This window comes from Daktulosphaira vitifoliae, unplaced genomic scaffold (genome assembly GCF_025091365.1).
Source record: "Daktulosphaira vitifoliae isolate Bord-2020 unplaced genomic scaffold, ASM2509136v1 Scaffold_2, whole genome shotgun sequence".
Taxonomy (NCBI): Eukaryota; Metazoa; Arthropoda; class Insecta; order Hemiptera; family Phylloxeridae; genus Daktulosphaira; species Daktulosphaira vitifoliae.
The window spans coordinates 10,220,550-10,248,351 of NW_026099573.1; the positions used below are offsets into that span (position 1 = coordinate 10,220,550).

A 27,802-nucleotide genomic window follows, 5' to 3' on the forward strand; every position below is an offset into this window, starting at 1 on the left:
CTACATATACCTGCTAATTTATTTTTTTATACTTATATATCTTGTAATGTAATAAGAAAAAAAATATTTACAATATCGTGTCATACAAAATTTCATTATCATAAAAAATAATATTTTATGTCCTGTAGGAAATAATATTAATGTATGATAGGTACAAACAAAATAGTAGAAATGTGCTCATAAATTATATGAAAAATAATGAGCTAAATTTAGTCGAATATTAGATAAAATAGTTATAATAAACAAAATTCACTAATAAAACGATTTGTAAGTCACGTTATATTTAGTACTCAATTTTAGGATGATTTAAAACTGTTTACGACTAAAATATATTAATTTACAACGCTTAAACTGGTTTTACTATATGGTTTTTTGCTTTAGTCCTTTATAAATTAACTGATGTCGAAAAACCATATATATTTTATAATTACAATAACATAGATAATAGTAGTCACACAGGTGTTAAATATGTTAGAATAATGTATTTACTATCGAATACGCCAAAAATAAACTATTATATAGTTATTAATGGATAATTATAATTAAGCTAAATGAAAATTATAATTAAAATAAATTGCTAATATATCGAATGACCTATCAATATTAGTTAGAGAAAAATAATTTCTTAATGAGTAGACTTGGCAAATTAGAAATTTTATTTAAAATTATACACATGCTGACCACGAATACTGTTTTAGGGCATAAATTTAATATAAACTTCAAAACAATAGCGATGACATTGTGCCTTTTGAACAGTAATACTTTAAATATAAATAAATAGCAAAATAAAAATTATAATATGATAAAAAATAGCTAGAATAATAAGCAACACTTTTTGTACAAATATTAGAATAAATCATTCTCTCATTATTGTTCTTATAGTTTATTTGTTTGTACCCACATACAACATTTAATTATTAGAAAAGTAAATACACTTATATCACAAGTCGTACTAAAAAAAAAAATAAACTATTCTAAGGAAATCTTACAAAAATTTGCTATAATCTAAAAGATGAAATGATTTTTATAAAATGCAATAAATACTAACAATATAGAAATAACAGTATTAAAACCGTATAAATTAACTAATTAATATAAAATATCAATACGCTTCGAAAAGATTCTATTTATCTACAAAATAATACTTTTACGGACTATCACGTTTTTCAAAGAATATAGAATTCTTTTTGAGGATATTTAAACAATATACAACCAATAGAAATATTGTGTTTGTGGTAGGCATATAATAATTTCACGATTTCCTTATGAAAGCAGTCTTAATGTTATTGAATGGCATTTCAACGGCCACTGTCAATGCAATGGACACGAAAATTGTCACCAAAAATTCGTGAATGTCACACTGAAAAGAAAACGAATTTTAAAATAGAGACATGTGTAATTAATAACTGCTGTTCAAGCAAACTACTTTTGAACTTGGTTCTGTGTATAATTATAAACTTATACACATTAAGTGTAAAACACACATAGCACCTTCTTCTTTCTTCTTTTTCATCGTCTTTATCCCAACTACCTAAGGTTGGTCAACCTTATCCCAAACTTCCACTTAATATTATCTCTCAAATCATCTACACACACATCAGCCAGCCGTCTTTATATCACATTCAATAACATTCCTCCATCTCTTTTTTGGTCTTCCTCTACCTTTTAGTCTTTCAACATTCATTTCCATACACCTATAGCACCTATAATTATTATTAACTAAAAGGAAGGAAAATAAATACATTAACTAATAGAATAACATGGAATTTGATTTTTGTCGACACTTTTTATAAATGTTCATAGAAAAATTACAATGTAAACCACTTACTACAAGGCTCAAAAGTTCAAATATCAACATTTTGTGTCATGGGAAATTATTTTACTTACCATTAGACCAAAACTGTATTCAAGAGGCGCCCTATTACTACCAACATTGTAGAAAAATACCGGAAATTGCGTCAAGTAGAATGTATATGAAAACCGTGTTAAAATGATGAATCCTTTCCACGAAAACACCTCGGACACTAAACCTACATAAAACAAGTTTATTGTAAATTAATAATCATGTTTTGCGAAGGTTGAAGAATGATAAAAAAATACATTGTTGTGTGTCTTCCTTAACTACGGGAGTGGCAACAGAATGACTAATCTGTCAATAACTAATCAAATAACCTTATAGTAGGAAATCAATAGCCAAATTGAATTTTGATCCTTATAGGTGTTTAATAAATGTGTTTTTAACTTACCTCCATTGCCAGTGTGCGATATGAATATGATCCAACCGAAGAAAATACACCAGCAAATGGGAGCAAATGCAGCATAGTTAGCAGCGTCAATGACATTGTATACATAGTTCATGTCACCCATTTTAGATGGAGCAATATATGCTTGGTAAAAAAATCCAATGGCTATGATCCATCCTAATTTTATGTTTATCTAAACAAAGTATTATATATTAAAAATAAAATAAAATAATTTGAAACTTTAATAAGAAATTTTTCGTAGGCGTAATTTGGAAACTTTGTACCACTAAAACTTGTCGTACACACCTCCCAAATTTTTAGAAAATTATGTTTATTTATGTATAACAAAATTTTAAAGTGAGAAAATAACCAATTATTCAAATATTTTCTATCTTCTATAACTCAATAAATATTTAACAAGCAAATTACTCTCAGACTTAATTTTAGCACCCCCAGGTTTTAGTATTTTAATTTTAATATCTATAGTTTCAACTATGTATTTTCATTTATAAAAAAGTAGTACAGTGGGGTCGCGACACAAAGTGAACGTGGCATAGTTGGGACTAGTATAGAAGATATCTGACAGTGATTAAAATCACTATCATAAGAAACGCTTCGATGCAAATCTGTAGATAGTGTTTAATTTTAAGAAATTAGTGGATTATTCAAAAACAAAATTCTAACTCAAAATGAATTAAGGAAAAATTGAAAAAAAAATCGTTGCCACGGGCAATGATTTTTACTGAATCGGCAAACGTTCGTCGCATTCGTTTTTTGATAAATTTAGCAATTTAAGCTGATTCAAATGTTAAAATTAATTTTTTCGACTTTAAAGAAAAAAATTGAAATAAGCTTAATATTATATTCTATGTCAATTAGATTTATATAATAATCATGAAAATTAGTGTACTCTCTTATAAGGTATTTTAAAATAAATTAAAATACAATACCAAGAATTTTAACACAAAAATAGCAGTTTTTTAACTACGGCAACCATTTTCACATAGAAGGTAAGTCATCGGGACAATTTTTTTTTTTAAACTTATAGTATTTAACATTAGCTTTATTTTAACATATGTTTGAAACTCGGAGTATTTCCAGAACATTTTCAAAACTTAAGTTGAAGAAGTTTTGAATCCCCCTGTGGGCAGATATAGGGTAAGATTTTCAAAAAATTTATATAAAATGAAAGGGAAATATCTAAGGTTTCAATATTTAAAACAATTATTTTGATTTGTTCATTTTACAATAAGTTATGGCAATTTTTAGAAAAAAAAATGTCAAAATTTACTGATTCTAAAAATCGAAATTTTTTATGGAATTTTCACTATTTACGGGGAACGAGGCCAAAATTTTCAATTTTATAGGGCAATTTCTTCAATTAGATACGATTTGTGATCTTTTGACGTATTGTTGAGAAAAATTTATCTAGTGAGAACTGAAAAAAAGTAGAGACAGACTCAAAAAAAATAAAACAAATCATGGTAAAATTAATACCTACTGAGCTTTGCATCAAAGCTAAAATTTATTTCAGTTTTTTTTTTATATAAATTATAGTTTCCTATCTATATTACGTTTAGATTATTACTACTATGGTAGCAAACAATATCATTATTTTGAGTACACTGGGTCATTTCAATATAAAGCCATCAATTGACGACAATCGTTTGCTCGGTTATAATACAGCTATCTACGTATATTTATCGTCTAATTTATCATTTAATTTTCATATTCAACATATTAACTAAAAGCATTGAATATATTGGGTTTTATAACGCGTAATTATTTTCTGTTTAGTAATATTCAGTTTAAGAATATTATACTTATCATTAATTTGATCGAAAGTTGATAATGGTTCAATCTTGTAAAATCCTTTCAGTCTAATTTGATATCGAATTTAGTGTCTTCAAAATATTTATTTACATAATATTTGTTATAAATTAAATATTCTTAATGCTGAGTGTATGAATTATCACGATTATTAGATTTGGAAACAATAATTGTAAGACGCAATTTAAATGAGACTTATTTTGGTTTTAATTTAAATAATAATAAAATGTACAGAACTTCTTAGTAAAGTATGGTTTTATGTTACTACTTTAATTTACGTAATAATTATTTATTTAATGACAATAGTCGTTGTCAAAACTATAGTTTCAATGAACATTTTAATCGCTTTGCAACAACTTCGAATAATCTACCTAATTTTGATTTTTTTTTTTTTGATAATATACCTAAATTGAAGTATACTGTTTAGTGTAATTTTCCCAAATAATGTAATGTGATTGTAATATTTTGTTTATTATGTCATTATTTTTATTTGTGTAATTATTTAACAAGCGTTCTTGCCTACAGGGCATCAAATAAATTATTATTATCCATAAACGATCATCATTAATGCAGCTCTTATACATTATATTATTATACTGCCGACTATATTAATGTGGTGGATTGGAAGGTGTAAGGGGCAAATACCTCACGACTTATTAGTATTATCAGCACCCCCTTGATTTTTGCTCTAGTTGCACTATTGATGATAAAGATAAAATTGTTTTTCGTTTTGTGGGGGTAACAAAAAAATTCTTTATATGAACCCCTTCCAACAAAATCCAATCTACGCCACTGCTTTACACAGTGATCCATAAAGCGCGAGATCTGTGCCTACTTCACCACGTCTTTGCGCTGACTTAAACTGATGTTAGCAAGTATACTAAATTTAAATTATTTCTGCTTAACGTAAGTATATAAGTTCTAATATACTTACGCTTTTCATTTTATAGTTTGGCCCGACACACTTCAATAAGTATCCCAAGAGTATACCCATTATGTACACTGTAAGTCTATGGGTAGGCAAAACATATGAGAAATCTGCAGTATCGTACATTGTTGACACTCTAGATTAAAAAAAGAAAACAATTGTAATAAAAAAAATTTAATTTAACTGGAAGTATTTATTCTAATTAATTTCACTTACGAACTACTGTAGTTTATGAACAAGTTCAGTTTTTTTGTCATCGTCGCGTAGTATCGCAGACCGGTAGAAAAAGCGGCGAGCCCTATCATCGCTACTAGGCTTTTTTTTGGCCATTTCCATAAAGTCCAAACCAACAGAGGAGACAGAGCAAAAAGTTGAGAATCGATACCTATGTGATGAGTATGCGACAAACACTAACATGAATTTAAAAAATAACGTTAAACTTTAACAATTGAAGAGGTTCCAACATAGTTCATTCATGCCAATAATAATTACCACATTCTTGAATCCAAATAAGTTATGAATGAATAAGAAATTTCTCCACCAATACTTCTCGCAAATATCGGCATGTTGTTTAACCACGAGATTCCATTGCGGTCCCGATCCTAAATTTGGTAGGATCATCGTACAAAATAATATAATTGCTCCCATCGTAGGAACTAATCTGTAAATATTAAGTTAACTGTTTGCGAAATTGATTTTTTATGTCATTTATTTGAACAATTGAGCTATTAAATTTTTCTAGTCCAGAATGAACAAAAAAAAAATTAGGCTGAAAAGAATAAAAAAGAACCGGATCTTTGAAATAATAGAGAGTGTGCACTTATTTTTAATGGTGTAGTGAGTAACTTAATAAAATATATAAACGCATATAATTCCGGGCTCAATTTATAAATAATATCAGTTTATTTCCATAGCCTCTTTTTATTTGAACATCCCGTTTTAAAGCTTAAAACTCTCTTATGGATTTTCAATAAAACCTTATAAAATTACTAATTCGAAACTGATGATCAACGGAAATCTAGAAGGTTCAACGAACAAAACAACAACAAAAAAATTGTTTGTAGTGCTTAATAATTACGGAAGTACGTGACTTTCGAAATAATTACAAAAAAACGTAACTTAAATAATATGGGAAATATCATTGAGGAACCCTACAATTAAGAATGTCTAGCCTTTTTACAATAGTAATTTTACCATAAATATAAAACTGAGAATGATATGATAGTAATGATTTATTATTGACATTGAAGCGTTTCAATTAATTGATTAAATCAATGTCAAATGTATTACTGTAATTTTACTATAGTTAATTGTCGATTTTGAGGAAAAAAGTTTTATTCATACAATTTTTCTAAATAGCCACCTAACATTTTATAATTTTTGTTTTGTTTGAAATATATTAATTAATTACGATATTTATTATATTTAAACTGTTTAATTTAGTACAAATAGTTAATTTTTTGTACAATATTCATTTTTTGTTATATTTTGGAAAACTCAAGATATCAATTAAGTCTGAATCCTCTTACATAACTTATCATTTTACCTAACCTTCTGTTGAGTATAAATTACATAGAACTTTACCTTGAATGCACTCTAACTTTAGACTAATAAATGCATAATAACAATGAATAATTCATATTGTTTTAACTGTAAAATAATTACATCATAAGGAGTGAAAGAATCCACTTTATACATCAGATAAAATGTAATATTTTAGTAAAAATGTATGAATGATGTATAAAACCATCAAACGTATTAATATTTTAAGAACAATTTAATAAATATACGAGTTACCATTTAATCATAAAGCGGATATGAGAAGATAATAATTACTACATGAATTACACGTGAATTTCAATTATGTATAAAAAAAATGTTTGTGCTGACGTCAATCAGATTCAATTAGATCAAATTTTAATTATTAATCATGACAGTATTTATTTTTTATTGTTTTGTTAATACATTACCCTTAAAAATAACCAATTTAACATACGAATAGAATACCTTACATATCTGGACAAATATTCGTTGGGTATGTTAATTTTTCCTTTCCTTTCTAAATGTCTTAAAAATGTAGTGCACGTCAATATTCCACTCATAAATATGAAAGGGTCCGTATACAAACTTGCGGCGCGTGCTAATACCGTCCAACGTTTTCCCAATTTCTTTATCAACAAATAATTTAAAAATTAGTCAGATAATCATATTTATGCATAATTCATTCTTGGAAATTGAAACCGCCACCCTAAGGGTTACTTAGGGCGAAGAATTAATTCCATAGAATAAATATTTATAGTTGAGTAAGATATTTTCAAGTTAAATCGATTACTAAGAGCAACATCAATATTATTTCAACTGTCTTCTTTTATTCCATAGGATAGAATAATCGATAGTTTGTTAGATAAAATTAAAGTAAAGTGTTTTTTTTTAGCATATTTCAATGTAAAATTAATTAGTTAATTGTACTAAAAAAGTTCATACTTATTAGTAAAAGACAGTTATATTGTAAGTTCATGCGTTAAACATCTTTGATTTGAATAGTTTCCAAATGATTTTGAAAAGAAGATATTATACATAAAAGCGAGTTATGACACTTAAAAACAAAAACACGATGGACAATATTATCTTATATATTTAACGTAACTACATAAAGAGACGAGGATGAATAATAATAACACCTAAAGTATGTTGAGTGGAATAGTTATCTTCACTTGTTGTAACGACAGCTGAGTTATAGGCAATGACCTAATCTCCTATACTTAATATTCATGTAATACAAGCATTACCCTATACAAATTAAAGTACTAAATTTTAAAACAAATACCTCTGCCATTTGTGTTCTATTAGAATAAGGGTTGAAGAACATCGCCATTGATTTGTGTGACGCTAATAGCATGAAAGCATTTATGGCTCGAATGCTATGAATTGATTTTATTGAGTCAGGTGATTCATTTAAGTTGATAAATTGAAGTATATTTCTTTTTAGTGAAAAAGAATATATGAATTTTGAAAGACTACCTGATAAAAAAAATATTCTCATTAATAAATTACATCTTCAAATTTCTCTAAATAAATAGTTCTACTAATTAATTTTGAATCATTAATATTAAAATCATGACTAAAGAATAAAAATAAATTTAGGTACAGATGACATTAAAAATGTAATCAAATAATAACACACTTTTTTTGTTAATAAAGGGAAATACGATATTAATAGAATTTTTAATTTGACAAAATATTGTCATTCTCAGAATTTTGTTTAAAAAAAAAATTACTTTTTGATTCTTGTAATCTTGTAGAGAGCAAATCAAGCACTGTGGATAATGCAATTGTTGCAAATAGAGCGCCAAAAGTCAAACTGCAATGGTAAAATATATTATTTCATTTGATTATATAGTTATAACTAAAGAGCTCAGTTTAATTCAATACAGCTCCATTTAAATTATTTTCTCGAATCTATAAAAATAGACATTTTTAAATAAAAATCATACCATTAATTTATATTTAAAATTTCATATTTCCTACATGACCATCTAAACACATTCTCATTCCTGAATATTTATATATTATAATTTGTATGAATTAAAAACCCCTTTGTTTGTAATTGTCATAAAATGGAGTTACATTGTTTTTGTACAAAACCCTTTGGTTATAATTTAGTTTCAATTTTTATGTTATAAATACTTACACCGCAATCAAAGAGCCAGTCGTTGGAACATATGATTTCCTCAGAGTTTGGCACATGTTGGGATCTACTTTAAGACGGAATCTGATTTCATTGGTATTGACGTATTTAGACAATAATGTATGTATTTCCTGTTCGATGTCCGATGGTGAGCAACTGGCAGGAGTGCAAATAGCCCAGTTAATTGTAGAAAATCTAGGAACTCGATGACCAGGCTATACAAAAAAACACTTAAAAATTAGAAATACAATAAAACGTTTCAAAATATATAAAAGATTTTATCATAATAAATATGTCGTCGATTTCTATATTATTGTATACGCCTTCACTATATTACACCTCGGTATATAATTGTGCATGCAGTTCTTGCATGATTTTGACATTGACATAAAAAATAAATCGAGGTACAATTGTACATCGCTGATACGGTAAACGAATCTGTGGTCCAAATAAGAACAATGAACGTCGCGCATATTGCTCGTGACCGCCAATGTCAAATTTTATTCAGGGCAGATTTTGTAAGAGTTTATTTCAAAAGTACACCGTTCAGTGACCCAAACAAAGAAACCTCTAGATTCTATATCGATAAAAATTTCATAGGAACTTTGAAAAAAAAATAATTTTGCAAATTATTTAATACGGTTCTAAATAACCTTGAGAGAGAAAATTTTGACTAGAATAATTATTAATGAATTTATAATATAAATCTATATTGGAATGAAAAATTCATATAGTAAATAGTACATACTGTGAATTATTTTACAAGTTCTAAGAACTATAATTGATAAAATATATTTTTTATTTAAACTGTTATAAATCTTATTGTTTCATATATTCAAGAGGACTAACAATTACCAAAGGTAATACAAAAAACTATATCCAGAGGTGGAGTGAGATAAAAAAGCTCGAGATACAAAGTACTATATATTGTGTTCTAATATTATTTGTACAATATTCTTTGCCCGTGTCTTGGACACAAAAACAATTTAGTCCATCTCTTATTATTTCTTAGGTTTTAATGCACTTCTTGATATAATTTCATATCTTATTCTAATCCTTAAAGTCAAGTGAGGACTAAAACTTTTCAATTTAAAATCAAATCTGTTAAATATTTTAAGAGAAAAATAAATTTACAACTACACCATTCGTTTATATTTACCCCACTTCACTTTACCTAAATTATTTGACTTACATCTTCTAAACGGCTGCGAAATGCTGAATGCGAATGCATTAGCTTTATTATATTTTTTATTTTCTCGTTATCACCTGCCGCATCCATTTCCACATAGGCTAAACAATACTGTCCTTGTATTCCTGAACTTTGATCGTTGGCGTTCAAACATTGATCGAAGTCGCCAAATTGATTGATGTTACCGTTCAATATACCTGATGGCACTTTCGCTGATGAATCGTACACTAAAAAACAAAAAACAAAATACATTCAAGTACCTCTTTCAAAACAAGTAACCTTGAATATTTCTTAACGGCATAGTTAAGTTAAATAAACGATATTGCCGATAATTATCATCGTCTATACACTTATAATATACTAGGTAAAGTATATTTATCAAGTTCTCAGGATATTTTAAAGATTATACATAACGATAATATGTTTGTAATCCCAGAATTCATATTATATAAGTAAAGAGATAAAATGATTGGTATAACATTAAATTATATTTTGTTTTCGGTTTTTACATAAGAAATCTATTTTTTTCTATTCTTTAATAATTTTTTTTTTTTGTGCATCAATCATAAATTTAGGATTCGTGCTGGAAATTCAATTAAAAGTCATCACTTCCGCGTACGAAAATACAATGGCCTTCGTTACTTTTGGAAGACATAAAAGAGTGATAAATGTTCTTAGGAACCTTAAATATCATAGGGTTTGTAAAATTTCATTATAATATGTTTTTTGATAGAAAAGGTCAAGTACATTATTATATTTGTCTTACTTTTAATGACTTCTCTTTTTAATTAACTAAAAAGCATTTTTGTATTTTTCTCTACATAAAAAATGCGCTACTAGAATTTTAAAATAAAAAAAATCATGAAGTGTTAAAAGTAACGATTATTTAATATTTTAAAAACTTAAGACACATTTTGGAAAATAGCTATCACTTAACATTTGTTTTTAATTTATCTTACAATATAAATGATAAACCAACAAATAACCATAGTATTGGTAAACATTTGAGTCATTATTTCAAAAATAAAAAATCGAAAGAACTAAGATCTTCATAAAAAGTATCTTTTGAAAAATAATTTAATGATGTTAAAACTCAAAAGAACATTAATTTGTTGAAAATACTCGTATACATCTTGTTGATTTCAATATTAAATATAATTAGACATATAGTAATGAACATTTTTCTTATTCTGTTATTATATTATTTCTCTTATAAAGATTACAACAAGGTCACAAATGATTTTTATGGTATTTGATTAATTCACTAGTTTTCATATTTTTATTATTATAGCATAGGCATTTGGCGTAATTCATATTAATTCTGAAGTAAAAAAAGATAAGACAATAATTATAGTGCTATAAATTTATTGTTGTCTGGCTATTTATAAAATGTATGTACTTCTTTTTTAATATTTGAGTCCTTGGGTCTAAACGTTTAAATAAACATAACTTTTTGCAGTACAGGAAATTCTATTAACTAAAATTGTGAAAACAATTAAATTATGTAAATGAAAACGTTTTGTACATCAAATAATGTGTTTTTATAATATAATATAAGTTTAACAACAATAATAGCTTTTATAACAGAATAAAAATTGAAATCACGACAAAGATCAAGTTCGTCATACATGCGTCATAACAATCGTTATAAATTGTTTATGAAATCTCAGAAAATGATTTGAGTCTACTCGAAAGAAATATAGATAAAAATAACGTAATAATTTTTGTAATATATATTTTACGTATTTTTGAAACTGAGTAATAGTAATTATTATTAGCAAAACGCTAAACAGAACCTGATTACGCAATAAAATTATCAAGTTACTAGAATAATAGATTCTTAAAAGAAATTACTTTTTTCATTAGAAAAGCGTCTTAATATTATATTCTAAAAATGTAATATTACAATTTCTATTGAGGTCAACTTGACTAATCACCTGATGTTTTTTTCTGACTAGGCAAATTTAATGTCTCTCATCAGATGAGTCTGTAAAATATTTATATAGACCTAACTGTTTATTGACAGTAGTCGAAAAAAACAAGCAAATTCAACTTAATTGAGTTTTACAGCTACACAAAGTTATATAAAAAAAAGAAAATCATTACACACAGAGGACATTACTATTGAGGAGATAAAAAAGTGAAGTCCATCAGAAGATTTGTTATAAGTGAAATTCTAATATATAAACTATAACTGAATTTTGTAATATGCATCGAATATGACGTATGTAGTAAATAATGTTAACTAAATAAATATTCAAGAGAACTGAATGAGCTAAAATTATTATTTTTTATTTCAAAATGTGAGTTTAAATTTTAAATTTGAATAGTGACATATCATAAATTATAGTTCACTTTATTTTTAGAAGTCACTTAATTTTAAATTAACTATTAAAATAAACGCGAATTTTTAGTAATTAAATTTAATAACGATGAAATGATAGCAATAATTGTAGATAATTTGCGTAAAAAATTGCCATGTACTTAAAACAAAGTTAATTAACTTACAGAAGCTACCAATGTAAATTATAACACAAATTTTATTCGTATTACAAATATTACATTGGGATCTTTATATAAAGTATTATGATTCAATTAATACAATTTATTTTTAAAAGTAATAATATGATAAGCTTTTTTTTTGATATATAAGGATATATAAGACTAGTAAATCGTAACCAATTAATAAGTTATAGGTACGTCCATAGATAAATATTGTTTAATTTTCAAACACTTACTTTTTAAAGCCCACATTGTTAGCTTTTCTAGTTCTTCTAAATAAATCTGACTATGTTTTTTACATAATACATTTGTACTGTTTACCAGTGCCATAGGTGGAATTGCGTAAATCAAGTTTTGCACTGTCAAAGAGTGTAAATTAGTTTCAGCCTCTTGCCCTGGAAAATCATAAATTGTAACTCATTAGAACAATGAACATTAAAAAGTGTAATGTAATTTTCCGTCACCAAATAACTTGTTTAGCAATAAAATTTACAATAATCTCCTTTCTAATTATATTTTTAAACTGAAATAACCTAATAAAAACATGTTAAGTCTTACGAATAATTATTAATATATTTAAATCGATTAACATATAGATATTTGATTGATAGAAGGCCTATTTCAAATTTTACTAACTAAATTAGAGAAAAATAAGTAAGTAATGAATTTTTTTTTCATCTTTTATTTTTAGGCAAAGCTATGATGAAAATTTACTAAAGTGTAAACCGACATAACTTAATTCGATTATATTTACATTTTTTATATCTCCAGTACAGATTCTGCACTTATTTTAATTTAAATGAAAACTGTTATACATTTTTTACTGCAATACCTTGATGCATGACGGAATTTTTATTTTATAAATTTTCAAAAAGTATTAATAAAAATATTTTAATTTCAAAAATGTATTTCTCAAACTGTCGGCAGTTAGCTGACGGGTAAAATATCATCAATATTGTAAAATATTGCAAAATATAATAGTATTGATTAAAATAATTAACACAAAATCGCGATTAATGAATAAAACCAATTGGAATAATATTCTCAAAACTGAAATTATTACGGCGATAATACTAAAATAGATTTACAACAGTGTTAATGTGATAAACAATTACCATAAAGGAATAATGAGGAGTATATCTTAATTAATTATTCCATAACTACTAAATTTCAAAAAAATCCTATTGTCAATTCTTGTATTTTATTTTAATAAATGTAATAACAATTATATTTTATAAAATATATAAATAATAATATTATTACTTGTTATGTACACTGTAAAAAATGATCCAAAAAATCTTAGTTAGTATGATATTTTTAACACGCATATTAATTTTATAAACAAGTTGCGTAATTTTGACATAAAGTATCAAAATTTCGTACACAAATATAATATATTTGTCTTAATTTATCAAAATGTTCCCTTGTATGCGTTAAAAACTTCTAATGCATGTATATGGAAATCCGAACATTTTTTTTGAGAGTGTAATATTATCTTAACGTAATACCTAATATCATAAAACTCAATTTCATAAATTTTACAAGTAATAAATAATTTAAACGATTAAAAATTAGATATTGTAATATGGAAAACAAAAATAATTTAATTAATTATTGTCTATGTTTTGAAATGCCAATATTCTATTTTTAATTTAAACTTAAAATATCAAATCACTTTAACAAAATAGTGCAATTGTCATTTTGTATTTTGCTTGTCCAAAAGACACCAAACTATTAGTTAAGTTCACCCAACATAGTCGTTACTTCAGCATAATTAGTAAATTCATATTATAATCTTATTATATTATACAATGTTTGTAATCATCGTTGCAAAATCATAAACACTCTTTAGCATGACAAATATGTTAAATATAAAAGTAACAGTATAGCAGCAGAGTACTTAACATAGTTTCAAAATAAACTTAACAATTTATCAAAATTTATTAAAAAATACTCTAATGAAATTATGCTACTGTATAGTTGCGTATATAAGGGTGATTATGAGGATAGATTTCCCCTAAAATAAACCAAAACTATGTTACTAATACTATATAGTTCTAAAACTAGGCTTAAATATTACGTGTAAGATCAGATTATTGCAAAATATTTTATTAAATTAAAAGTGTTCGAATATATGGATCTAATTAAAATAACCTAATATTACTCAATAATCATCTTTTTTAATACAACTTATTTTTTATTTATTTTTAATCGTTTAGCAGCTAAAATTGTCAATAAACACATTATCCTTAAGCCAATACAAAACCGCAATAATAGTTGAATTCAATGAAGTTTGAACCTATATTGATGTAACACTTAATTTTATACTTAAAAACTAGTAGGAATAGATTAGAATAAATTATTTCATAATTTTTAAAGAACTATGGAAAAATCATTAGTTTTGATAGTATAAAATAGTGAAATCTCAATTGTCAGCCAAACAACGTGATACAAAGTAAAATATTTTTAAAATATAAAAATTCCTAATTAAAACCTTTATATGTCTTTTTAAGTTTTTTTCCAATAAACTCTATTTAATTTTCCTTGTGGGTTACCTACAAAATATTGATATTGTTTATCTTATAAATATTCCTAATAATTTATCGATTACTTATAAAATGAAGTATAAAAAAAATATTCTTTATTGATCGTTTAAAATATTGTTTTACCAAAACAAAACTAATTATCAAAAGCAAAACAAGAACTATTTGTATGTATATTATAAGTAAATACTTTCTAAAAATTTAATAACGTATTAATTATGTTGACTATTTATTTAAAAGTGATAGGTACATTCCTAAATTGCAAATGGGTTTTGTTTAATTATGCATTTTTGATCTATGAAATATTAAGCAATTGCATAAACGTGTTTTTATGAAACACTTTTATCCGTTTAATTTATAAAGAGTAATTTTTGTGAGATAATTTATGAATAAATTACGTTAAACTCAATTTATTTAATTATATTTAAAAAAAAAAAATTTTACTAATGTCAAAAAAAACATCAAATACACATGTACAAGAAATTATAAATATAAATATTATGGCATATTAAATTAAAATAATATGTTGATTGAAAATTTTAAAAATAGAAAGTAACTTCAGAAATTACAAAAATTATATTTGATCAATACAATTAAATTCATACACTTTAGATTGTATTTGAAATGTACAGACAGACATACGTGCGAAACAAACCTTAATATGCCTATGACCTTCACTTCCGATTGATCGTCATTGTTAAAAATGGGTCAATAATATAAAAAAACACGAAGTAGTCATGTCTCTTCAATGAACGTGATTAACAGGCCATGTTTACTAAGATTAACCATTTTTGGTAAACTCCTACATCAAAATTAAAATAAGGTTTTTTTTTGCTTTCGACATTATAAGTCGAATTAAAAGATCTAATATTATTGCATAACAAATTTACTTTTTTTCGGAGATAATAATTAAAATAGATTATTTCAAGAAATGATTTTTATTCTATCTGCATAATAGAAATATAGCAAAATTAATTTTAAAAATTACTGGGGAAGAACCGGTTTTGTTCCAATACCTGCTTCATAATAGCTGTTTAATAATATATTTAAATTATCCTAATAATATATTATTCTAATTAAAAATTAAAAAATATTATTGAAAAATTATTATTCGAAAAAAAAAACCTAGCACAGTGGGGTCGCGGCATAGTGGGGATGTTGCATAGTTGGGTCCAGTATAGATTTAATCTGACAGTGATTAAAATCACTATCATAAGAAACGCTTCGATGCAAATCAGTAGATAGTGTTTAATTCTAAGAAATTGGTGGATAATTACAAAAGCTACATTATCTGCTAGTTTCTTATTAATACCCTGATTAAGATAAAGTATGTCGAATGAAAAAGGGATTATTAAAAAATATTATTTCTCATAAAAAAATTGTGTTGATTCGTACACTTTTCAATGAGTTATAGCATTATAAAGTTAAAAATGTAACCAACCCAACCCAACATCAACTCCTATTTCCTTAATTATATCCAGATTAGTAATTATTTTAATTATATATTATATAATTTTTATAATTAATTATTTTCAAATTATTATTGATTTTTAATATGTTAAAAGTAATCATTTTGAACCTACTTCTTTTTGTTCTTTAAAGTGAAAGTTTTAATAAAAAAAAAATGAATTTATTACCATAACTTTTAACTCAACTTGCAAGTTTGAAATAAATATTATTAAATAGAAAAAAATGAAATTGGTAGATTATTTCAAAAACAACAATAACACTTATTCCCTTAATTTTACCCCGATTTATAACTATAATATATGAATACATAATAATTACAGTAATTAAATTGAGTATGAAAGTGGTATTCAATAATATAATATTGTAATTTTTACGGAGATATTATAAAAATAAAAAGGAGTTGTATATTCATATACTTTTAATGCGTATACAAATTTAAAGGAATTTATGCAATACTTTTTAATAAAAAAATTTTGTTACTTATGAATAAATACACTAAACAAAAGGAACTTTCATCAGAAAAAAAATATACTTTTCTAAATAAACTTTTCGTGATGTTTTCAAATGTGCAATTAAACTTTTTCTATTACTTCTAAGTTTTAATATTATTACTTATTATTAAAAAATAAGTATTTACATATAAAAAAAAATAATTAAGAACAAAAAAAATTGTATTAAATTAATACTGATTTTGATTTTTAATATGTTAAAGGTAATCATTTTGAACCTATTTTTTATTGTCTTTTAAAGTGAAAGTTTTAATGAAAAATACCTTCTCAGCTTCGCATCGAAGCTAAAAAATGAATTTGTTACCATAACTTATAGTTCAACTTGCAAGTTTGAAATTGACATTATTAAATTGAAAAAAATGAAATTTTTAAGATTAATATGCAATCTGGAAATTTTATAATTACTAATTACAGTACATTTGTCAGAAAAATTCGATTTTTTTACATTTTTATCGTAATAGATAACTGAAATAGAAAGAATAGTAATCATATCCTAATAACTTTTGGTGTTTAAAAAAATTCTGCAATTGAAATATTCAGAACTTAATTAATTTTAATAATTTACTTTAATTAAATGAACCAATCAAACCAAAGTAGTTAAAAAGATTTACTCAATTGAGCATATTATCAAAAATATAATTATAATTGTAAAACTCCATCGTTAACTTCAGGTGAAACTAAAAATCATTTTTTTTTTAAATTTATGATTTATATAGCAAAATATTACTAAAAAATTTGGCATATTATAGACTGGTAGTAGCACACAGAAATAGAGTTAAAAAATTAATAAATTATAAAGTAAAATTATTTACTTTTGTAGTTGAATACTTTTATCATATCAAATTTAATTCGACAATAAATAATTTAAGAATATTAAAAATTAATGATTTTAATTGTTTGTATGGACAAATCTAGTTAAGCTACTTTTTATTTGAATAAGGAATATTTTTTTGATTTTTAAGAGTAATAACTTAAACTAATCATTAACTTAAATATCATAAACTTAAATGAATCATTTGACGTATCGTTGAAAAAAGTAGGTCTAGTGAGGGTTGGCAAAATAAATCGTAGCCAGAAAAAGAACCACATAGTAAAATAATATTAACATGAATATCAATTTCTTCTCACGAGGGGAGACTATAGTGATAAGATCCTTTATATTTATTGAAATTATTGAATCTAAATGAGATAAATATCAAATGATTTGAAAATTCTATTCTAACTCAAAAAAAAAATGCAAAATTTTAGAAGCCACAAACGGATTTGAACCTCGTACCCTAGGCGTTAAAGATCAAGGTGTTACCCATTCGGCAACTATTCGTTGATTTTTGTTGCATGATAAAATTGGCTATTTAAGCTAACTCAAATTTAAAAATTACTTTTTCGACTTTAAAAAAGTAAAAAATGTTAATAAGTATAATATCATATGTCTTATGAACTTTATTCTATGTCAATGAAATTATATAATATTCATGAAAGTCAGTTTATTCCCCTAATAAAATATTTTAAAATAAAATAAAATACAAAACCTAGAATTTTAATAAAAAATAGCATATTTTTAAATACGGTAGCCTTTTGCGCATAGAAGATAGGTCGTCGGGACAAATTTTTTTTTTTCATTTAGTAGTACATAAAATAAGCTTTAATTTGATATATGTTTAAAGGACGCAGTATTTCCGGAACATTTTCAAAAATTAAGTTGAAAAAGTTAGTTTTTGTAAAAAAGTTGCTATTTTAAATCCCCCCTGTGAGCAGAATAAGTGTTAGATTTTCAAAAAAAAATGATATCAAATGAAAGAAAATTACCTAAGGTTTCAATATAAAGAAATATTATTTTGATTAGTTAATATTTGAAAAAGTTATGGCAGTTTTAAGTACAAAAAACATCGTTATAAAAGGTGATTTTTATCGCAAATATTACATTTTTTTTATAATTTCGACAGCCATTTGCACATAGAAGATAAGGTGTCGGGACAAATTTTTTTTTTTCATTTTATAGTACATAAAAAAAGCTTTAATTTGATATATGTTTAAAGGACGCAGTATTTCCGGAACATTTTCAAAAGTTCAGTTGAAAAAGTTCTATTTTTTATACAATGTTTCAAAGTTTGAACCCCCCCTATATAAGGGGAAATTGTCTAATTTTAATAAAAAGTATGTCAAATGGAAGATGTACTTATAATGTATTTAGAAAAAAAAAAATTGTGCTGATACATGCATTTTTCGAAAAGTTATAGCATTTTTAAGTTGAAAATTAAAAATTGAAAATCGAAAATTTTAACACAAAAATAGTGTTTTTTTAACTACGGCAACCGTTTACATGCAGAAGATAAAGTGTCGGGACAAATTTTTTTTTTTCATTTTATAGTACATAAAATAAGCTTTAATTTGATATATGTTTAAAGGACGCAGTATTTCCGGAACATTTTCAAAAATTAAGTTGAAAAAGTTAGTTTTTGTAAAAAAGTTGCAATTTTAAATCCCCCCCCATGAGCAGGTTAAGTGTTAAATTTTCAAAAAAATTATATCAAATGAAAGGAAAATATCTAAGGTTTTAGTTTAAAAAAAAATTATGTTGATTTGTTGATTTTTGAAAAAGTTATGGAAGTTTTAAGAAAAAAAAGTGAAAAAAATGACAAAATTTGTCGATTTTTAAATTTGTAATTTTTTTGGATATTTCCCCCATTTGCGGGGAACGAGGGAAAATTTTTAAATTTTTAAGGGTAATGTCTTCAACTAGATACAATTTGTGATCTTTTGACGTATTGTTAAAAGAAATCGGTCCAGTGAGAGCTGAGAAAAAGTAGTGACAGACACAAAAATAAAAAAAAAAAAAATAAAAAAAAAAATAAAAAAAAAAATAAACACATCATGGTAAAATTAATACCTTCTCAGCTTCGCATCGAAGCTAAAATGTATATTAAGTCATTTTTGGTAATGTCCATTAGAAAAAGCGTGAATCTAGAAAACACTATCCGGTAAAGCTGCCCATCTCGTTTTTTATTGTAGCACCCTAGAGCATCAGCAAGGCATTGTATTATTCATCATTCATTATTATCAGGCGTTTTGTTTGGTTATATTGATACAATATTGTGAATATTATTTAAGATTATAGGCTGGATGGCTACATGTACTTTGGCACTCCTAATATTCTTTGGTATTAATACTATTGATAAGTAACTAAAGGTCAACTGTTTTTTTTTCCTATTATAAGTTTTCAAATTTACATTATAAATTATACGTAATTCATATCACCACTAGACCAATAAGTATACAAATATTCAATCATTAAGTAATATTTCTCTATAATTCAAATGAAAGCTAATAATAATTGTTAACTTAAAAGTAAAATATAATGAAATCATTAGTTTTTGTGTTTATTGTCATTAATAATATGATATCTGAGTATTAACTATCATTGTTAGAAATAAAATTAAAATGTTTGGTTGACAATTTGTAGACAATAATTGTAGATTTTGATTTAGATTTAATATTAAGGTTTTCTCTTAAAAATTTTCGGGTAGGCTATTTCGAACCACTCCCGAAATATGAAATATTATAATATAGAATAAAAAGCGCATCAAGCGATGGGAGGATGTAGAGTCAGAATATCTTCTGATGATATTTATATTATTGTGATACGATTTATGTTCAATATTTTTTTAAAAATATTTCCATATCAGTCGGACGTGGATCTATTGTAAGTTTACAAGGAGGTGGTTAATGTAAAGTAAAATAAAATATATCGATGCTACAAACCGGTTAATTTTAAACAATTTTAGCCACAAATTTATAGTTAATTTTTATTATACTTATTCATATTAATTCACATCTTTGATAATTAGGTGCATTTTTTAATGTTTATTATTGCATCTCAATGTGTATACAGACTATATATCTATAAATTATGGAACATCGATGATAGCAGTGAAATAAAAATACTATAGTAAATATTAAATCGTTCAAGGAAAACTACTCTTCCATTCATTGACCTGTGTTAAATCATTCGTTCTATTTCCTTCTATACATTGCTTTCTTGAGAAATTGTCATATTAGTTAAAAACACTAAGTGAATATAACTAATAATTAATATAATATAATTGTACGATTATATTGCACTTCAAAAAATAAAGTACTGCTATCTAGAGTATGTAAGTGTTACAAAATTACTTTAAAATAAAATTCCTTATTCAACAACAATAATTAGCATATTATGCTAATTATTATTTAAGCCTCAATTTATTATATGGAGACTTAAACAATCGAAATCTCGGTTATACTGATGTTGACGAGGTCATTTCTTCCGTACGACTTGGTTAAGTTTGTGTACAATAATGTTGTAAAATACTTATAACATTATGCAACTTTCTACTAACACTGGCTACGCTACGGTTCTGTAGGTAGACGTGAATTACTTATACCATTTCACAAGTCTCTACATAGAACATCTGTACTGGATGACCTTGTTCAAATCACGACGATCGCATTATAATTTAGATTCACATAAAAAAAGTACCAGCTTTAAGTATGGTTTTATAGAAAGCAGTTTAATATAAAAATCGATAGAATTGTTTGCAATTGTGGTAATATAAAAACTACTATCCATATATAATTAAAACGTGCATATGGATACTATAAAATAAGTAAACAAATATCATAATTTCTAATATTTCAAAAATAATTTCTTATAATTTAATTTGGTTAGTTTGAAGAATTAGACGTCAATACACTACCTTTATTTTTAGCTTAAAAACTTTTAAAAATTAACACGATTTCGAAAAATTGTAACTCATAAAATTGCATTAACTTCAAAAAAAAAATTTAGTTTCTTATACAAATCAATCTATAAAAAACCTTGGACTCGCTCTTGACAAACGACTTACTCGGGCTCAACATCTTAAAGAAAATCGTGAAACACAAAACTCATCACTAAATACTCTTAGACACCTTTACTTTAATATATCGCTAAATAACGTGATTCATTTTTAATAATAACAAGCCACCATAAGTGTTTACAATTATTAATTTGAATACCCTTTTTATTATTGTTGTTGTCATACATCGTGCATCTCAAGATACATTATTAAAATAATATTATGAAGGTTAGATAAAGAAGGATCTAAGATTTCTTAGATTAATTCTTTCATATTATATTATTAGTAACCATCTGATCTAATGAAAATTGAAAAATTATTTCTTTATTAACAATTGGCATATATATATAAAAACGAAACACTTAAATGATTTTTAAATTGCGCACACAATGCCTATGAAGTAATGTTTGTCATATCAAGGTTGTCGCACAAAATATACATTTGGAAAAAATAAGTTTCACTAATGATTTCCTAGAAGGTTTTCCTTTTATTTAAGGTTTCCCATTAGAAAATCTACTAAAATTGGATCCGTTAAATATTTATATAATTTTACTCTGAAACATTTTTACAATGAATTTAATTGTGTTTTTTTAACTTCGTTAATACGATTTTAAATATTAATTTAAAAATAAAAAAATATTTAATTTAAAAAACTCATACAAATTATTAAAAATAGCATATACGTATTTCAAGAATAATTTTACCAAGGTCAGTATTAAACTCAATCTGACTGACTTTTGAGTTAAAAGCATTTTAATATTTTTTAGTTTAAAATAAATTTTTACATAATTAATTTTTAATAGTATTAATCATAATTGATCAGTTTTCATTATACTATTAATACGAACTTGATTCATATTTTGTCAATATTAAATAATAAATTAACAATAAAAAATGTGAACAGTTTGGAGGTGTATCAAAACAATAATAGATTTATACAGTATAAATATTTTGTTAAATTAATACAAATATTTTTAGTTTTATTCCAATAATTAAATCAAATAATTAACATGTAATACGATATTATTAAAACTATGACCTTTTTTTATTTCTTTAATGCAAGTGTTAAATATTTTATTAAGGTTATCAAAATACTTAATTAATTTTTCGATTAATTCTTCAAGCTAATTATGATAAAGCTCATAGATTGATTCTTAATATTTAAAGCTCCTTATAGTGCTTAAAATTAGATTTGAAAAGAGTGGACGCGGTTCAAAACTGAATTCTAGACGAACAAAAATTTGATTTTGGAATGAATTCAAAATATTGAAACATCTATGAAATATTATCTATATGTTCTAATGAATAATATAAAGTTTCAGGGTTATACTGAAACTTTGTTGCATTTAATTGCTGTTTAAATTTAAAATTTTTTTTATTTAGTTTGGACCGCTGTATGGTGCTGAGGACAAGTTCTACTTTATTTGTTTTAAAAGTATTCAATTATTGGAAATAAGTTTAAATAGAATCGATTAAATAGAAAAAAAGTTATAAAAAATTAACACTTATCCAATTATAATCAGTTTTGTTATTCTAATATCCTGGAGGTTAATAGATAATTATTCGAGCTGTTAATTATTAAATGTCTAAATCCGTTCTCATTATAAATTAAAGATTTTATCGTTTAAAAATTATTATTATGTTGTGGTGTTATCTAAGGTAATCATATTTAGTATCAAATACATATTAATAATATTTTAGGAATGTTATCAAATAGTTTTAAACAAAATTTTCCTTGACTTCGATTATTATTAAAAAACACTTATTCAATCTGAGTCTACTAACAATTAAATGTATGTTACTGAAATTTAACTAACAATGCATGGAATTATAATGTTATCAAACCATGTAATTTGCGTGATGAAACATAATACACACAACTTTTAAGAGACTAAATATATCCGATAAAAAATCAACCTTGTGTTTATAAGAATAACCATTAATAACTATTAAGTTGTATCTAGTCAATAAAACAGTTTCTATTAAACTAATTACAAATTATGCATTATAATAAAATAGTTTTTTGTATTAATAATTAGCAAACAAAAACAATTTATCAACCATAATCATTGTTCTAACATAAATGTCTAATGATTACAGTTCTATTAATGATTTAAGAATTTCCAAATGTGTAAAAATTATGTAAACATACTTTCTGAACAATTAAAAAGCACAGGGAAAAATCGGTAATAATCCATATTTTCGATTTTGATTATATGGTTTGATTTGATAGCTTATTAGTAGTAATATCAAAAAAATTACGTCTATTTTTTTTTTTAATTATTAAGATATAGGAATTTATTTTTTGCTTTGTTTTTGCTTTCTTGAAAAATTAAAAAAAATGTACTACTACCATTATTCTCCTGTACACTTCAATTGGCATGTACCAATGATTGTTTATCAATTGAAAAAATAAACATCTTATAAATTAAATTATCACATATATTAAATTAAAAAATATATCGATTTTGAACCACCATAATTATTTAAATCGTTGAAGCCATATTAATCTGAAGCTTTAATCAGTTTTACCTAATCTTAAATTTTAACCGAAACATCTCAACTTAAAATAATATTTTTTAAGATCTTCAATATCACATTCCCAAGAATGATACTATGCTAAGAGCAACTGTTAATGTGTAATGTATGGTTTTATAGGATAACGTTCACTAAAATTTTTATCCTATGTGTAGAGTAAATTAAACTAATTTTATAAAGTAATCTAAAATTAATGTTATTTTCTATTTAAAATAACACCTTGCTCTGTAGTCGTAATAAGTGTTTCAATCAGGTCAAATAATTTTGTTTTGTAGGAAATTAAAAAAGCGATTCACTTATTTAAGTAATGGTTGTCTGAACACAGTTTGTACTCCAGTGAGTATATTTCACAAATCAACTAATTATTTCGTAATTAATTCAAGTTAGGATTTATTCTTGAATTTTTCGCCCTATAAACTGGTCATACTATCTTGTTCAACGCTATCGTAATAGAAAATAATAATAACTATTTTGTTTTCATGAGCTATTATCTAAAAACCATATATGTACATCAAAGAGCTAATTTTTAAATTAATAAAAAAAACTATAATGGCATGCATACTTTTTCCATGAATAACCATGTTCTTTTTATATACATTATTGTAAAAATTAAGTTGTATACTTTATCAGCTATCTATAAAATATATCTAATAATAATTATTAAAGTTTTAATAAATAGAGCAGTTTATTTATTTTACCTAACAAAAATGTTATTCAATGAACAATTTTGATATGAATTAGAAAATTAAATAATTATTATGTACTTAAGAAGTTTGAAATAGTGAATAAGACATTGGTTTTTCATAATTAAGAAATTTAAACTATTATTTATTTTTCAACTAATAAGTAATTATGAAAAGATTACGAGTTAGTAAAAGTCAAAACACTTTTTTTTTATTATACCACATACATTTTATTTAGATATGTCTTTAAATAGAAATAATAATTCTTGGTCTAAAATGAAAATGTTTTGCCATGACTTCAATAAAAAATTTTTATAATTACCTAAGCATTTTGTAAACGATTGATTAGGTCATAACGATGCTAAATTACTAAAGTCTTTTTTATAAGAGGTCTTACCCTTTCACATGACTTACATTTTATTAGGTTAATTTTTATAATTTCAATATAATAAAATGTACGTTGTATTAGTAAAAGTACCGGTTAGGTAGGTAGATTAGTAGATACATTTGATTTTTAAATAAAAAAGAGTTGTTGGCGACACCTCTCGCTAGAAGTAAAAGGTTTTAAGTGTTGAAAGTTATAACTTAAATATTTTACTACTCTTGGATGAATTAGTAGTGTTAACCCAAAATTTATAAGTTGCATTTGTACAATTTCCAGTAATATCATAATAACAGTTAAAACAATTTTCATAGACTCATTATATTGTTGATATTAGTATTTTGGATAAATTTCTCATTATTATTTGAAAACTCGGTAAAGTTATTGTCTAAAATAGAATTTATAAATAATAGTTGTCGATGGGAACTGTATAATCAACAGTAAACATTTTTTTCACGAAATAAAATGTTATAGTTATGTTAAATTTGTTAACTAAACAGATTTTTATTTTTTGAGAATTTTCATGGTTATATAAGTAATTAATTACAAAATAAATAAAAGTTGAAAAATAACTCCGATTTATAGAATTCTTATATAAATAGATGTTTATTTACTTTTGCCACTTTCATTAAAAGTATGAAGATAAAACAAAAGATATGTGTTTTTAGAAGATTAAAAAAAAATGTTTTCAATTTTTTTTTCTGCTTTAATACTTTAAATATATAATTAATATTATAGTTTATATATATTAATATTTGGTGTATTTAAGGAAAATTATTGATGTTCTAAAAAGAACTGTCCAAACGGTTAAAAAATAAAATATATATATTTATTGTTATACGAGTGCAATCATTATGAGTTTAATTTTTACACTTAAAATGCATATAAATTTTTTTTCTTATTTTTCTGATGTTTTCATTTTTCATGAAAAAAATTTTTTATTTAAATATAAATAATTATGCAATTAACGGTTAAAACTTCTTTAATGTTTTTATTTATATCAATTAATTTTAAGAATAAAATTTGGGAGGCTTTTGAATTTCTATGGTACTTAACCTTATCCCCTAATGTGTAATTATGAACATAAATAATTCTTTCTTAGTTATTGTGATAAATAGTAAGATTATTCTTCTGTAATGTGACATAACATTTAATTTAATATATTTTTCAAAATTAATATTTAAATTCACGTCTTAAAAACTATCTTTATAGTATTGATTACACTGTAGTTTTCGTTTTCGTAACTTGTATAACAAGTGGGTATCAGAAATTTTGAAAGAGCTCAAACCACTTATTACGAAAAATTTTTACTTGTCAACAAATATTACTCAAATAAATGGAGTGAAGGATTTTGTTTTCAACCCCCCCCCCTCCAATAATCAATACCTTAATCCCTGCATAATACTCTTTTTTTAAATGTAATTGAAGTTTTAATCTTTTTATAAGACGTCTAATCACATAATATACGACTATATATTACATAAATGGTTTTCGCTAAGTATAACGAAAATTAAAAAAATACAGAAGTGACTCCTAAAAAAGAAAAAATGACTAATAGGTATGATTGGATCAAATTTTATAGAGGTTTTTATTTAATTTTATAAAAATTCAAAATATTTTATATCCTTATTAGAAATTATCTCTAATAAAGTGTCCTCTTTTGGCCATCCTAAATTACCTCTATAAGTACAATTCACACTATACTCATGGCATTATGATTAAACAAAAATAAATTACTATCTCTAAATGTACATTAAGATTTAAATATATTTCTTTTATACTTACTTATCAAGTTTTCATTAATAACTTGCATGAGGACTGAAATGTTATTGTTATTCAACGAAACATTTGGCTTGTACGCAAACTGTTGAATACTCGATTTGTTCATACGATTACATCCCATAAAACCACTGTCGTTATCAACAAAAAGTGATGAATTGCATTGGTCGTAAGCTCTTATTAGGCCTATTCCATTGCTAATGAATAGTATACAAGAGCCGAACACCAACGACACCCCGATCATGTTTTAATTTTAATATTTTCTACAATCAAATTTTAATCCAGTTTTATTATTTCATTCGGTGACGAACTTTTAAAAATTTAACAGACTGCTAATAATAGAAATGATAAGTCCAAAACGTTTCGACAACAAGCGATCATAAACTGAAAGGATTTCGGTTATTGTCGGCTCGAGGATTTTTGTTTTATTTGTTTGACATCGAACACGTGCCCCTCTAATACGAACGACATGGCCAATACTGACACTTCCATACGCCTCTTTCACTTTCGTTTTCGACAGCTTATGATAATTAATACTACTAGGTGATTCGTTAAACAATAAAATAGTCCTTTAGAATTAAAAAAAAAAATCTAACGTTTTTGTACCAAACAAATTGCGTGTTCAATATTAATTCAAAGTCTTA

General features: G+C 24.7%; 1 protein-coding gene across 1 annotated transcript; it reads right to left on the reverse strand.

Annotated features, from left to right (window-relative positions):
• Positions 1-27,613, reverse strand: LOC126898678 (nose resistant to fluoxetine protein 6-like). Its single transcript, XM_050672959.1, has 13 exons — positions 27,165-27,613; positions 12,617-12,775; positions 9,882-10,105; positions 8,693-8,904; positions 8,280-8,362; positions 7,829-8,022; positions 7,009-7,169; positions 5,494-5,662; positions 5,218-5,411; positions 5,008-5,137; positions 2,247-2,436; positions 1,888-2,030; positions 1-1,360 (listed from the first exon to the last, which is right to left on the reverse strand). The coding sequence occupies exons 1-13, from the start codon at positions 27,400-27,402 to the stop codon at positions 1,253-1,255; spliced, it is 2,205 nt and encodes a 734-aa protein (XP_050528916.1). The 5' UTR covers positions 27,403-27,613; the 3' UTR covers positions 1-1,252.
• Between the last annotated feature and the right edge of the window lie 189 nt (positions 27,614-27,802).

Excerpts from the sequence above, each read along its gene's own strand:
- LOC126898678 (XM_050672959.1), bottom strand. The coding sequence starts at position 27,402 with ATGATCGGGGTGTCGTTGGTGTTCGGCTCTTGTATACTATTCATTAGC. Across the intron at positions 2,437-5,007 it reads CAAACTATAAAATGAAAAGC|ATAAACATAAAATTAGGATG; the intron begins GTAAGTATATTA and ends TACTTTGTTTAG. Across the intron at positions 1,361-1,887 it reads AATACAGTTTTGGTCTAATG|TGTGACATTCACGAATTTTT; the intron begins GTAAGTAAAATA and ends TTTTCTTTTCAG.